At 55.1% G+C, this 15,231-nt stretch overlaps 3 protein-coding genes across 3 annotated transcripts; all 3 read left to right on the top strand.

The window, feature by feature from the left end:
- Positions 1-1,133: 1,133 nt before the first annotated feature.
- M409DRAFT_67617 (uncharacterized protein) lies at positions 1,134-3,022 on the top strand (the record flags this gene model as incomplete). The annotated part of the gene is made up of 3 exons (XM_033817483.1): positions 1,134-2,167; positions 2,220-2,492; positions 2,548-3,022. The coding sequence occupies 3 exons, from the start codon at positions 1,134-1,136 to the stop codon at positions 3,020-3,022; spliced, it is 1,782 nt and encodes a 593-aa protein (XP_033665804.1).
- A 1,828-nt stretch (positions 3,023-4,850) lies between these two features.
- M409DRAFT_56268 (uncharacterized protein) lies at positions 4,851-12,518 on the top strand (the record flags this gene model as incomplete). Its single annotated transcript, XM_033813239.1, has 1 exon — positions 4,851-12,518. One exon carries the CDS (start codon positions 4,851-4,853, stop codon positions 12,516-12,518), a length of 7,668 nt encoding a protein of 2,555 aa, XP_033665803.1.
- A 928-nt stretch (positions 12,519-13,446) lies between these two features.
- On the top strand, positions 13,447-14,441 carry M409DRAFT_67615 (glycosyltransferase family 8 protein; the record flags this gene model as incomplete). Its single annotated transcript, XM_033817482.1, has 2 exons — positions 13,447-14,241; positions 14,301-14,441. The coding sequence occupies 2 exons, from the start codon at positions 13,447-13,449 to the stop codon at positions 14,439-14,441; spliced, it is 936 nt and encodes a 311-aa protein (XP_033665802.1).
- Positions 14,442-15,231: the final 790 nt, after the last annotated feature.

Genomic DNA, 15,231 nt, shown 5'->3' with positions numbered 1-15,231 from the left:
ATATCCATCCCGTCGTGCTGTCTATCCGTCTTGTCTCATAACAAAACCCTCCCTCCGCCATCCTCGAGCCTGACGCCGCTCGCTCTGCCACTTCGGCACATACACATCCATCAATCTATCAACAATCCCCGGCCGACACCTCACTTCACCTCACTCGACGTCTCCCACGCTGTTGATATCGATTCGACCATCTTCCCGACGCAAACCAGCATTGTTACTGCTTCATTTTGCATTGACCGTGGTGTCGCGGCATCGAATTGACGTTGTGTCTGCTCGAAAACGATCCCTCGTGACCCCCTCCAGGACGAGAACACCACCTCACCACCTCCTTCCTTCCATTCGATTAGCTCTCCCACGTGAGCCGACTGCCCAACATCCTCAACGAAGCCTACCTCACCCCGCCAAACCGCCATCAATAGAAGCGACGACATCGGCATTACCGGATAGAACAGCTTCAGGTACGTTGTCGCCGTCGCGCTCTTTCCTCTTCATCGCCTTCAAACGGGAAGTTAGAGAAGCCGCAGCGCTTTGACTCCCACCCACTGTCTTTTCCCTCTTCCCACCTTCGACTTCTTCTCTTCCACTCTCACACACCAACAACACCCAGCTTTTACACACACTTCTTCTTCATTCGTGCTGCATTCGCCGTTGACAATCCCATCATAGCATCCCGCTCGTCACCCCCTGCCCGCTATCTGCATCCTCCTTGCCGTCACCAACTCCGCGGCTGACCACCGGCAACGACGAGCTTGTACCCAGGCCTTCTTCCCAGGTATGTTTCTGACAGTCCTCACCTCCAGCATGCCATGGGCATCTCTCCCGAGCTCATCCCATCTCCCACCGCTTCACTTTCGTCCCTCATCCTCACCTTCACTCATCCCGCTGACTTGACTTCCCAGGACTCGACTTCTGCCCCACCAGGAACCTTCTTGGAACGCATCCATCCTCACCAGACCACACTGGTAAGAGCATCCACTGCGTTCCCACCGGCAGCACCATCTCCACCATCATCACCAGGAATAAGGACGCACCAGGAGGAATTGGCACCTTGATTTGGCTTGTTGGACACTTCATCCCCCACCCAAGAATATTTATTGGATACACCTCCTCTCTTGCTCCCTCCAGCAGACACCATGACCGCCTTCTGCTCGACCACCCACAACTTGCTCTTCAGTGGCAAGCCTCACCGTCAACAGACAGCTGCTGATCGTGGCTTCAAGAACATGGCATCCATGGCCGATTCGAAGAACACCAGCTACAACCGCCAGCCAGCAGGCTACAACGCCGGGAACAGCATGTACGGCAACCAGCAGTACACCTCTCGCGGCCAGCAGCAGCAAGCCTACGGCATGCACCAGAACCCCAACCCTGACCCAATGGCTACCCTTGCTCATGGCTTCCAAGGCATGAATATGGGCGGCAACCCGTCCTTCGCAGCCCAGGCCAAGAACGCTACCATGATGAACAACGCTGCCGGCCCATACAATGGCATGCAGGTGCCCACCACAATGCCCGGCTCCATGTACAACGCTGGCCAGTACGTCTTCCCCTCTGGCTACGGCACCGCCAACACGCAGTCACATGGCATGTACACACCACACGGCACCCACTACATGCCACAGCTCAACTACGGCGGCTACCAGCAGCATGAGAACAGCCCAATGTCTCAGAACTGGACTCCCACCACCGCTGGTGCCACTGGTGAGGTCCCAACCTTGGTCACTCCCCGCCGTGACTCTGTCTCCTCCAACGAGAACGACCAGCCAACCACTCCTTCGTATGCCGGCTACCCAGGCTTTGCTCATGGCGGCGTCACCATCAACCGCACCCCAAGCGGCGTCTTCACTCACAGCACGCCGTCCCCAACCTCCATGATGGGTCCATACGGCATGGCCATGGCCAAGCAGCCTGAGCAGAGCGAAGTGTCTACCCAGATCAAGCTTCTCGTCTCCAAGGAGCCCCCGATCCCTCACGCCATCCCGGCACCATCATCGCCATTGAAGCCTCTCGACCGTGCCCTTGAGAACCAGCGAGGCGAGACCAACGTCTACATTCGCGGCCTGCTTCCAGAGACCACCGACGAAATGCTCGAGTCTTGGGGCACCCGTTTCGGCGACATCAAGAGCTCCAAGTCCATCATTGACCTCAACACTGGCCTGTGCAAGGGGTATGTTGTCGTCCACACCACCACATCGATGCCTTCACTGACTGTCTCCCAGCTTCGGCTTCGTCAAGTACCACAACTACGAGGACGCCGAGAACTGCATCCGTGGCTTCCACTACCTTGGCTACGAAGTCAGCTTCGCCCGCGAATCGTTCTACTCGAAGCTCAAGACCTTCTCCGACGAGGGCAACACCAACCTCTACGTCTCCAACCTTCCCAAGTCGATGAACGAGCACGAGCTGGCACAACTCTTCGCACCACACAAGGTCTGCTCCTCTCGCATCCTTCGTGACAAGAATGGCCATGGCCGCGGCGTTGGCTTCGCTCGGTATGTCATCGACCCCTTCATCATCACTACCACCAATACTGACCGCCATTGACAGCTTCGACTCTCGTGACTCTTGCGAGGAGGTCATCAAGACCTTCAACAACCACACCATCACCTCTCAGGGCGAGGAACTCAGCATAGCTATCCGCTATGCCGACACCCAGGAGCAGAAGCAACTGAAGCAGACCACCCAGGCGGCTCGGCAGTTCCGCTCCCAGGAGTACGAGTACGCTTGCGCCTGGAGAGAGGGCAAGGGCCGTCTCCCATTTCCTGGTGCATCCCACGGCCAGAACGTCCCACAAGCCGGCAACGAGTTCGACAGCTACCTGGGCACCGCGCCAGCTCCCATCACGGCTCAGCGATGGGCACAGTCGAAGGTCCCTGGTCGCTCTCCACTCTCCCTCCCATACGCTGCCGCCTCCGTGAACACCACTGCTGGTGCCGAGAGCCACGGCAAGTCCAGCTCCTCTGGCGAGGCGGTCGACTCGAAGCCTGCCGCCACGACCGACGCCACCACTGCCTCCGAGTAGGCACCCTCCTGTCTCAGGCCTCCATCCTTACCGTCAACGAGCGAGCTCACTGTACAACATCATCACGACTAGACGACTGTCGTTACGAAATTCATGATTGACCACGACGATGCATTCCGGTCCCGTGCATTACTACCCATGCCGACAAGCTTCGTCACTCACTCTCACGGCACGACTACCATCAAGCAGAGTGATATGTGGCATTTCTCGACATGACATTAGCGATGTGTGTGCCACCTGTGGCTGGCTTGGGATCTTGATTTTGGCATCGGCTTTTTTTATGGTTTCCATCTGTTTGACGACGACGGCGGCGGCAAGCGTTTGCTTTTCTTCTTTTTTGCTCAGCGTTCTCTGCACTGAATCAGATTGCAGCCTTCGCAGGCATATGTTGGGATGGGGATGGCTGTGTGAGAGGGCGGTAATGGTAATGGATGTTGTTTGCTTGCTGCGACTGATCAGCTGTTCATACTCTCGATGGCATTCAAAAGTAAATAGAGCAATACCATTGCTTGTCGCCTTGCCATTGCCTGTTCACTTTCTCATTTTATTTATCTCACCGTCGCCTTTCATCAACATCCACCTTGACTGCCTTTTGGGAAGTGATACGAACAAAAGTCGATCTCACGAAGCGATTCGGCTTGTTGGAGGTGAGGTCACTGGTCATTTCGATTCTACCCAGGATACTTGGATATGTCCACCTCAATGCTACCTACTCCTCCCACTCCGGGTTGGCTCTCGAGGTCCACCTTCGGCCAAGACCACTCGTCGTCAGCGCCATGAGGCAGCAACGATATTTCGCTCGCCACTTTGTCCTCGTGCCTCCACACCAAGTCGTATCAAAGACGCCTCCTGCTGGGATGGCATGTCGTACAAGAGAGTGGCAGTGCTCTATACTCGGGCATCTCTGGCATCAAATTGCAATCGATCTTCGGTCTGGCATCGGCATCGTGTATGAATCTCGGCAAGGTCTTTCTTCCATGCTGACCATCCCCTCACTTACGTCGGCATACATTCGAGAGCTGTTCCCTGCCGAAACGGCGAACGCACGCGGCAGCTGGGCTTGGGTAAGCTTTTGGTGAAGAGAGCTCATCCCGACCTTTACCAGGCTTTTCTACGCGGACCGATGGGTGGCCTCGGGCATGGACGGTGGGTATCGGTTGGAAGAGCGATATGGACCTGATTCATGAAGAGGGAGGAGGAAGTTGGGATCACACCATTACGATTCTTCACAAGTGCCGGCGCTATCGATTTATGTGTGATGTGAGCCGGAGGAGGCGAGTGGACGTGACTGGACGTCGATGGAGGACTAGGAGTGATGGCATTCTCGCGGCTATTCGCTCGTGGCGCGTGGGATATGGCTGTGTGATGCGGTCGACGGCGTTTGCAGCGTGGTGTGCGTCAGGCGGGCTTGCTCAGAGTTCGCGGGCGTTGGTGAGGTGTGGTGGTGGTGAGGGTAAGCTGGAGGTGGGCTTCGTACGCCGATTCGCCCAGCGGCCAGGTACGGCGGGATGGCTGGTCTGAAACACTTTGGTCCCTGCAAGGCACCGAGCCAAAACGTCCCTCTTCCTCTAGCATCTGCCGTCTGGGCTCTACCGTGGATGTCTGTCACCCATCGCAACACTGCCGCCTCGGTCTCTATATCTTCTTCTGCGCCCGCTGCAGGCGTCGAGCGGCGCATCGACGACGACGACGACTTCCTCCGCTTCTGACCCCCACCAGCGATGAATGCTCGGCGCGCGAGATAGGATGAGTAGGTTTGCCTTTGCCCTTCCGTAATTGCGCACGTCCAGCTGGGACCAGTCAATTTGCTCCCCCCAAGAGTTATACGATGCGAGACGTGTCGCTGACGACACTTTGCGTCGACTCAGCCGTGCCCTCGCCCGCCGATGGAGGACGACCTGGAGCCATCAGCACTTCCTCCTCCTCGCCCGCCTATAGCGACCCGAACGTAAGTCCGCCACCCGAGCCGCTGCTCGTTGCGCCGCCGACCGCACATCCACCCACGACAGGAGGAGCGTCACACGACCCTAGCCTGACGAGAGGGAGGGCCTTGAGTGCGACGAGCCCTCGCAATGCCTCGCCGCGCGCTGTCACACCGGCCTCTGGCCACTCGCGACCTAAGCAGAGCGTCGACATAGAGAGGAAACCGAGCCTGTCCTACGGCCATCACAGGCAGATGTCGATCGTCCATGGAGTCCAGCATTCGCGCAATCCGAGCCTGGCGGGGTCGACGAATACCAGCCCGCTGAGCCCTGGAAAGATTATGGCTTCTGCGGTGCCGGAGACTGTTGTCCTCAAGAAGAGCCCTTCGATGGGCACACTTCATGCGAACGGCGTACCGAATCCTGCCGCCATCTCGGCGAATCGAAGTTTTGAGAATGGAGTTGTGCAGAGGGGTCCAGCGCGCATGCACAGTGGGAGAGTGAAGAGGAGTCATGAACATCAACGGTCACAGTCAAGAGCGCAACCACCGGGGCAAGAGCTGAAGACAGTGGGAGAATATGCCCTACACCATCTATTTACATCGTTCATCGCGGAAGCGGACGAGAGGATTGAGCGGTGCATGCAGAAACCTGGCGAGCCAGAACCAAGGATAGAACACATTTGCGGTCCTGGAGCCGATCCTGCCTTTGATCAGCTCATCTCGTCCCTAGGGCACATCAATCGACACAAGCCTAACAGTTTGATCGATTCTGTGATCCATTGGCGGAAGAAGAAGGCGGATACGGCCAACAACATGTACACCGAACTCAAGGCCATGAGGGATGCGCTCGGCGTGACGCAGCGAAGCATTACGAATGGGGCATATTCAACCCCTACCTCGCCACCTGCTGGGAACGAGATTGCTCTGATGGAGCAGCAGGTTGTCATGGCCGATCGCAGGTCGACTGTTTCAATCTACATACTCTGCCGGGTGTTGATTGAAATCATTGGGCAAACGACCTTGAAAGCGCTGAATGGACCGGAAAACAGCTTCAACACCGCAGGGCGATTGGAAGATGTCATTTACGGACAGTTGCAGAGCGCGGACCCCGAGTTGCTTGCATCGTCGCCTGTCATCAATGCCAACTGGGTCATAAGAGGACAGCTCCTTGGTGTTATGAGCGGTATTCGATTTGAGGAAGTCGCTGAGAGGTTCATCAAGGATCTTGAGGTCGCGCAGAGAAAGCTGGCTGTGAAAGGCGTAGCAGACACCAAGCTGGCATCGAGGACGGCACTTCTTGTCCAGAGCATGCGATGGCTCAAAGTGCGATCGTACCCTGACCAAGCCTGGGAGAAGTCGTGCGAGATGCTCCAGCTGCTGGCAAGATTCTTCTCTGAAGTCCATGGACGAACGATGAAACACGCATACGCTGAGCTATTCGAGAGTCTGCTTTTACCAATCGCGGCGCACGCAACGTCAGCCCTCAACATGCCCAAATGGCGGGACGTGGTTGCTATCCTTCAGCCAAGGATCACCCAGATGCTTTCGAAAGCGGACCACTGGCCCTATGTGTATCCTTTGCAGGCGGTCCTGCTTTGTGCTTCACCACTCGAGACCTTTGCGACCCAGTGGCTGCCACTTGTGACGTCCTTCCAGCCAAAGGCCAGAGATAGGGCCGGCCGATCTCACGCTCTCAAAGCCATCTGCCGACTGGTTTGGCGGTACTTGTACCGACATACTGAGTCGCAGAATGCGGTGGTGAGGAAGCTCGATGAGATTGTCAAGCTCGTCTTTCAAGGCGGAAAGCGAGTCCTCATCTCGACCGATCCCATGATTGCAGACCCTCTTATCCAGCTCATTCGCATCATTGGGTATAAGCATCAAGACTTCTGCTTCCGGAACATCATTTTCCCCTTGATGAACTCGGAGCTGTTCTCAGGCCCTGAGAAGGACCTCAAGATTGAGAACCTCGATCCAGAAAAGACGGTCATCGCCATTCGAGCATTCCTTGCCATCATGTCTGATCTGGAGAAGACCGAACCACCAGCATTTCCAATCCGCTTCGAATGTGATTCTCTCATGGACGTTGCCTCGCGATCACCTATCACCCACCGCAGGACCCGCTCTCAAGGCTTCGCTGTGTCTGCAGGACGGACAGAGCGTCTATCACGACCCGTAATGACAACGAACCTTAACGACGTTGCAAAAGAGTATTATGTCAAATTCTGCAAGATGCTTGGACAGTTGACTATCATTTGTGACAACACCTTTGGCGGCCAGGCCGTCTTGGACGAGAAGTTTGCATCGCATACGCCGAAGACGCCCATGGCAGAGGCGTTCACGTTCAACAAGAGAGACGAACTAATGAACCCCACCGACCTACGGCAACACTATTACGACCTCTTGCATGTGGCTGTCGAAGCGTTGCCGCGTTGCCTTTCACCGCATCTACCTATCAACTCGCTTGTCAACCTCCTCTGTACGGGGACAGCTCATGTGCAGTCACATATTGCCACCTCCTCGGCGCAGTCGTTGAAGTCGATTGCGAGACAGTCACACGCCCAGCAGGTGACGATTGGATTCGCTCGCTTCATCTTCAACTTCGACGATCGCTATGCGACGGTCTCGGATGGCAGCTTGCTCGGGCCTGGTCACATCGAAAACACGCTAAAGCTCTACGTTGAATTGCTGCAAATCTGGATTGACGACATCCAGCAGAGAACTCGAAAGGTTGCCGCGGATCCAGTCGATGAAGAAGAGCAAGGGGCTCGGCAACTCCCTCTCGATCTTTCCGGCATCCTCGCGCACGTTGATGAAGTCGAGTCGCATGGGTTGTTCTTCCTCTGCTCGCCCTCTAGGGCAGTGCGTGCAGTGGCAGTCAATGTTCTGCGGCTCATTACCAAGTTTGATACTGCGCTTGGGAAACCATGCACACGGATCATCAGCATTCTCGAGGGCGGGTCGCAGCAAGTCATTGATGTCAATGACGAGCGATTGACTCTTGCGGAGCGTAGTCGACTCCAGAAAGGTCTACGGAAAAGCAATGTCAACAGCACTCTAGTCGAGTTGTGCAGCAGCGATGTCGCTCACGACGCCAATCTTTGGTTCAAGGTCTTCCCGAACCTGGTTCGCTTGAGTTCAGAGATCTGCCTCCACGCAGTCGCACTGACAAGAGAACTGGTCTGCCAACGGCTTTCTCACAGCTACAGAGCTATTGGTGCTCTAGCAGAGACTGGCAAGCAATCGTCCAATGCTCTCGAAACCACCTTGAACCCGAGCAGGCCATCAACACGGCTCAATGGCTCGTCGCCAGAGATTATCATCGAGCAGTGGAAGATTCACTTGATCTTTGCCTGCACCACGCTCACCAATATTGGCGGAGCTCCTTCGAGCAGTAGTCTTACTGTCACGAGTCAAGCGTCTTTGCACACGCGGAAGAGTTCGAAGTCGTCTGCAAATAGCCAAGAGAAGATCGCGTCTGCTTCTGAGCTCTTCTCGAGGGTGGTTCCGTTCCTCCATGCCGGAAACGGTGCTGTGCGGAACGCTGCAGTGGTTGGGTTGGGAGCCACCAATGCGACCCTGTTCCAGACTCTGCTCGAGACGCTACAGCCATTCGTTACGATGTGCAATGCAGAGGCAAAGAGTTATTTGGCCTCGCACCAGCGGAATCCGAGCAACAAAGTCGTTCGCAATGAACGTATCGACATCATGCGGACAGAGATCACGCATCTGCTCAGCCTTACATGCCCGCTACTGCAGGATGAGAGGATCTCAAGCGACACGTTCGTGATGGAGTACATGACCGACTATACCAAGCATTTGCGGATCTTCCTGAGCGACACCGAGATCCAGGGTAATTTGGCTTTCCAAAAGTTGCGGACTCACTTCTGTGTTCTCATAGATGGCTTCTACGACTGTATAAAGAAGCTGAAAGAAGGGTCTCAATGGATGTCGTTTCAATCCAGACAAGCGACATTCGCGCTCATGGAGAATTGGTGTGGTTTCTCGCCGAACGAACCGCAGATACGACGGCAACAGGACCACATCCGTCGGTCGATCCTGGATCGAGAAGGAGACATGCGTAACAGAGGTATCATCAACTCTGCCATCGAAAAGGAGAAGAACGAGTTGCAGTTCGCTGCCCTCAGTGCGATGGCATCTCTCTGTGCTGGACCTCTGCGATTCATCGCTGATGGCAAGACGCTCATGCAGTTCAACGTGCAACGAATGTTCAGCTGGATCAGTGCCATCTTCGAAGCCGCCAGCGACCGCACCCATGCAATCGGACGAAAGGCGTTGCAAAACCTCATCACACATAATGTCGATCAGTCGTATCTCATGGCTCCGACGATGAAGATGTGCTATCTGTCTCGCAACCCCAAGGCACTCGGGAGCTACTTTGAGGTGGTCACCAAGGTCCTTACAGACAATACAAGCGTCACGACCCCTTTCTGGAAGATCTTGTGTGCTGGGCTGTACACGCTTGGCAATGAAGATGCTCAAATACGAATGAAGTCGGCAAGCTTGCTACGAACACTCGAAGAGCGCCTGGGGAAGACGTCGAAACTCCAGGACCTCGACATCAGTGTTTCTGACAAGACTACTGCGGTGTATAAGCTCGCGCAGTTTGAGATCTCACGCAGACTCGCTAGCCAGCACTCAGAACTCGCTTTTCATGTGTTCTCCGAGTTCTCTATGTACTTCAATGAGCTGGAGCCTGATCACCAGCGCAACATGGTCTCAGGTATGCTACCGTGGATTCAGACAATTGAGCTTCAACTTGATCCTAATGGAGGACCAACCGCGACGTCGTACATGCTGCTGGTCAACCTGTTTGAGATCACTGTCAAGAGCAGCATCACGCTACACAACGAGATCCAGGCGCTCTGGCAGGCACTGGCTACTGGCCCTTACGCGGGGAATGTGCAGCTGGTCCTCGACTTCATCATCAGGACTTGCCTGGAGAAGAAAGAGCAGAACTTTGTCATCTTCGCGAAGCAGATTGTGGTCTTCTTGTCCAAGACGCCGGCAGGTGCTCGCGTTGTGGAGTATCTCCTCATGCACATTTGCCCCAAGACGATGGTCGCAGAGCGTCGCGAGGCGTCACCGCCTCCTTTGGGACTGGTTGAACTACCATATATTGCGGATCTGACGAACGTGTTACCCAGTGGTGCCAAGCAGAATGGTCTCTCGCTCGGTCAACTCAGTATGATCTTGCTGGTTGATTTGGTCGTCTCTCCATTCCAGCTTCCTCCGGAAAAGCTGCCAGTGCTGCTGCAGGTGATCCTTGTACAGTGGGACCAGTACGTGAGCATCGTCCAAGACCAGGCACGAGAGATGCTTGTCCATTTGATCCACGAACTTGTCATCTCGAAGATCGATCCTGGCAGCACGGAGCCAGACAAAAAGTCCATTGAAGACTTCATCGAATGTGTTCGACGACATGATCCCAAGATTGCGTGGTCGTACACCGATAGCGAGGTTCGTGCTGGCGAGGAGGACAGTCGTGCTGTTTCTGAGCCTATGGGTTATGCTGTCGACGAAGTCGTCCGCATCTTCTCCACAACGTACCCTGGCATTCGCGAAGAATGGGGCAAAGTCACTATGGAATGGGCGACTTCTTGTGCGGTCAGGCATGTTGCTTGCCGAAGTTTTCAGGTCTTCCGCTGCGTATCGACAACTCTCGATACCAAGATGTTGGCGGATATGCTGGCCCGTCTGTCAAATACGATTGCAGACGACGAGAACCACGACTATCTCATCTTCTCATTGGAGATTCTGACGACCTTGCGAACCATCATCGATGCGTTGGACCCCTTGGCTCTCCTTCAGTACCCACAAATGTTCTGGACTACGTGCGCCTGCCTTGATACCATCTTCGAGAGAGAATTCCAAGAAGGTCTCAGCATGCTGAACCTGCTTCTCGCTAAGATGGACTTGAGTGATCCCGCAGTACTCAAGATCCTCAGAGACACTTTTCCTGCCAAGTGGGAAGGTGGCTATCTCGGAGTTCATGCACTCATCTACAAGGGTGTTCGCTCGAGCAAGTCCATGGATCGGTCTTTGCAGATCATGGAGAGGCTTATCAAGCTGCCATCGAGCGACATTGTTGGAAGCGACGATCGATTGCTGTTCACTGTGCTTGCCAACCTACCGAGATACTTGCACTATTTCGACGATGATGGCGACCCGTCATGTCTCGAGTCAGCGGAGACGCTCGCCTTTGCTGCCGAGAGTCAAAACCACGTCAGTCTCTCGCGTGTCCTCCAAAACCTTGCACAAGGAAGGTACCGGATCGAGAAAGACTTCCTCGCGCAGTGCATGACAGCCATACGTACAACGTTCTTCCCAGCGCAAGAATTTCAGAGCTTGGTGTTCTTGCTTGGCATGGTGAACAACCAGATCGCGTGGTTCAAAGTCAAGACGATGCAGGTGCTCTGTGTCATGATCCCAGACATCGACATGAGAAAGCCTGAGGTCGCATGCCAAGGACCGGACCTCATCTCGCCGTTGCTGAGGCTTCTTCAGACGAAACATTGCCAACAAGCACTCGATGTTCTTGACAATGTCATTGACATGACTGGCACGCCGTTGGACAACAAGCATCTGCGCATGAGCATGGCTGGCTCTCATTCAAGTCGTGCAACGCGCAAGGAGTACGACACCACGAAGAGTCTGTACGGCATACCTGAGGAGTCTGGCTGGTCTATCCCAATGCCTGCAATTCATTCACTCCAGACAAGAACAAATGTGCATGCGGTCTTCTACACTCTGGCATATGGTGGCATGAACGGCGTCCGGGACACGGCAAGTTCAACTCCTGAGATCGAGTTCCACAAAGACGACTACCAAGACTCATACTTCAGCGAGCGCACTGCTACGATGCTGTCGGATGACACAAGAGTGGCAGATAGCAGCAACATGGGCGAACTTGCTGAGAAGCTCGATACCCTCGACGACTTCTTCGATGAGCCCGGCGAGTCACCATCTGGATTCATGCACAACGGCATCACGAGATATCATCCAGTGGAGGAGCGAGAGAATCTCTACGATCAACAGGCATTACCGATCCTTCATCGGTCTCTCAAGCGCAATGCCAGCATCACGTCGTTCCAGACTGGTTTCGCCGAGCTGCGATATCAACCACCTCGTGAGCAGCCAATGAATCCAGGTGCCTTCGCTCAGACAGTATTGCCCCCAACAAGACCAGGCATGCACAATCGATCCATCACGTCTCCAGTCATGAGCATGAAGAACCCATCAAGAAGGCACAACGACCTACCTTCTGGCGATGACACCGAAACGGAGCCCTTCTCAGACGGCGACGACGATATGCCAATGAGTCGGGCGCACACCACAGAAGAACACCATCACCAGCCGCAATACACCATCAAACCGAGCGGCGGTTTTAAAGCCCTGAAATCGGGAATCCGCAGGCTGACGAGCAGCAGCGGGAACAAAGAAGCCAGAGACGCCTTGCGAGCACAAGCAGCCGCCAGCAAAAGCCCCAAGGTCCCAAAAATGCCCACGACATATCTCAGAGAGGCAGGGCCGTTTAGCGCCGAGCCGTGAAACCATCGGCGCAGTGCAGTGTTCAGGAAGGCCGACAAAACAACGGGACGAATCGAATTGTACAAAAGCGAAATGAAATGTAAGAGTAGTATACGATACCCACCAAAAATACGAAGGAAGAGGACCCAGTTGAAACCATTATCAAATCATTCGCAGTTTCAATATTTTCGGAGACTTCGCAGATTCAGCCCATTCTGTAAGTCATGCCACGCGGGAGGTCCAGCTGAAAGCCTCGTATTTCCCCTTTGCACATGCCAGGCGCATTCCGCGAGCGAGCACAGGATTCTGTACTACCACGACCCTATCTCCCCTTGCGCCGCTTACACCACATCAAGACATGACCTAAATCTGACTTATGCACGAAGATAGATCTATAATACCTCGGTGGCGTGCGTTGCGTTCGGGTTTTGTTCCCTTGTTGGAAACCATGTTGTTGTTTCCTCTGTCATCGCCCTCCACTACTGACTATTATATACTGCCACTATACTTTCTTGTCTGACTTTAGATGTCGAATCTCTATGCCACCAAATCTCTCGGTCGGATATGGATGCCCTCTGCGCCTTCGTCGCCTCAAGGGAGAAGTAACACCACCAGTCCTCTCACTGCTCGATCGCCGTTCCTCGAATCTCAACCTTTCCGCTGGCCTGTCTCCCGCGACGACGAAGGGATGACGTTCGCGCCTGGGAGTTGGAAAACCCCCTCGAGTTGGCGATGGAGCAAAGCGCATGAACGGCTCCTCCTCGCCGCCTCGCTGATCCTCCTAACATGGTGGTTCGTCCTGCGAGAAGGAAGCATCTTCCAAGACCGCGTGCATTTCCGCTGGCGGCAGGACACCGAAGTGGAACTCGAGCTGCGCAACGTTACCTGGAGGGACTTCGCCTACGTGTCGTACGCGACGAATCTGGATTACCTGTGCAACAGCGTCATGATGGTCGAGGCGCTGGATCGGCTAGGCGCGAAGGCGGAGAAGTTGATTCTGCATTCGGAGGAGTGGAATACCAATTCGACGAGGAAGGCGGAGAATGGCACGGAGGTGTACACGACGGAAGCGAGGCTTCTGCAGAAGGCGCAGGGGATGTATCATGCGGTTTTGCAGCCCGTCCCCGTGCAGAGGGTCACGGGGGATGTCACCTGGAGTGACTCCTTCACGAAATTACTGGCGTTTAACCAGACGCAGTACCGTCGCGTGCTCGCCCTCGACTCCGACTCCACGATGCTGCAGCCCATGGACGAACTCTTCCTCCTCCCGCCGACCCCCGTCGCGATGCCGAGGGCGTACTGGCTCGAACACGAACTCTTCGACGCAATCACCCTCATTACCCCCTCCAGCGCCTCCGCCGCGCGGATCCAAACCGCCATCGCCACCCGGTTGGACACAGACTTCGACATGGACATCATGAACCACGTCTTCGGGGACTCGTGCATGGTGCTGCCGCATCGCGACTACGCGCTCGTGACGGGGGAGTTCCGGAAACAGGAGCCCGGGCAGCACGTGGCGTATCTGGGGGATGGGGGCGAGGAGTGGGATGCGGAGAAGGTGGTGGATGAGGCGAAGTTTGTGCATTTTAGCGATTGGCCGTTGGGGAAGCCGTGGGTTGCGAGTGGACGGCAGGTCAAGGAGGAGGTGAGGCCGAAGTGTACGAGGGAGGGGAGTATGGAGGAGGATTGTAGGGATAGGGTGGTTTGGGAGGGGTTGTATCGGGATTTTAGGGAGAGGAGGAAGGTATGTGTCGTGTTCGATGTGTGTAGCTTGGGTGAAGTCTTGCTGACTGTATTCTCTAGGCGATCTGTGGGCCTGAGCTTGTAGATTGGGAAAGTGAAGAGACGGATTGGGAGGTGGCGAGGCTGTTGTCGAATCCCACATCGAGGCCGTCGGCAGTGGACAGAAGTCCAACTATAGGGACGGCTGCGCCTGTACTTTAGCTGCACCCATTACGCGCACGTGGTATCAGAACAGGCCTATCCTTAGCGGGCACATCCCGCAGATCGGCGGCCTGCAGAAGTTGACATTTCATTACCAAGCCCGGACGTTCTAGTCCAGCCCAGGGCGGCCTCAACGGGGCGCATGTCCTTTTGCATGTATGTATGGGATGAAAGCCACACCAATCAGCTTGACTGACACCGCACCTTCCCTCGCCTCTTCCTGGCTACAGCTAACTGCATGGGCTCCGGCTGAGGCACCACTGCAGCAGGGCGTACACGTCTGCGCAATGCAGCTCGAGAACAACACACAGCTCCCATTTCCTTCTCCTTGGACGTGGTTTCTCCTCTCGCTCAACATCTCTGCAGGGCATCTTTACATGCAACTCACGTCTGCAGCTCACCACGCTCTCAATGGCAGAGGCAATTACAGTCATTGGTCTTATTGGATCGATTGTCAACATCACGGAAGCTATAATCGAGACCTACAAGGCCGCAAAAGACGCAAAAAGGCTGCCCGAAGCTTTCCAAGTCGTCAACGAGCGTATTCCAGTCGTCCAAAAGACTTTGAACATTGCGGAATCTCACTACCGGGGGGACGAAGATGAAGCGGCCATACGTCAAAGCCTGACGACCTGCAAAGAAAAGGCAGAAGACCTGCGTTACATCTTCGAGCAGGTCTGCTCTAATGAGGGAGATGGCATCCTTCGACGATACGGGAAGGCGCTCATGAGCATGAAGCCTGGTCGTCGGGACAAAGTCGAGAATCTCTTCAAGGACATCCTTGACACCC

This window comes from Zasmidium cellare (genome assembly GCF_010093935.1).
Source record: "Zasmidium cellare ATCC 36951 unplaced genomic scaffold M409scaffold_24, whole genome shotgun sequence".
NCBI classification, from domain to species: domain Eukaryota; kingdom Fungi; phylum Ascomycota; class Dothideomycetes; order Mycosphaerellales; family Mycosphaerellaceae; genus Zasmidium; species Zasmidium cellare.
Note: the sequence above shows the minus strand (reverse complement) of the source record. Positions and strands in the feature narration are given on the sequence as shown.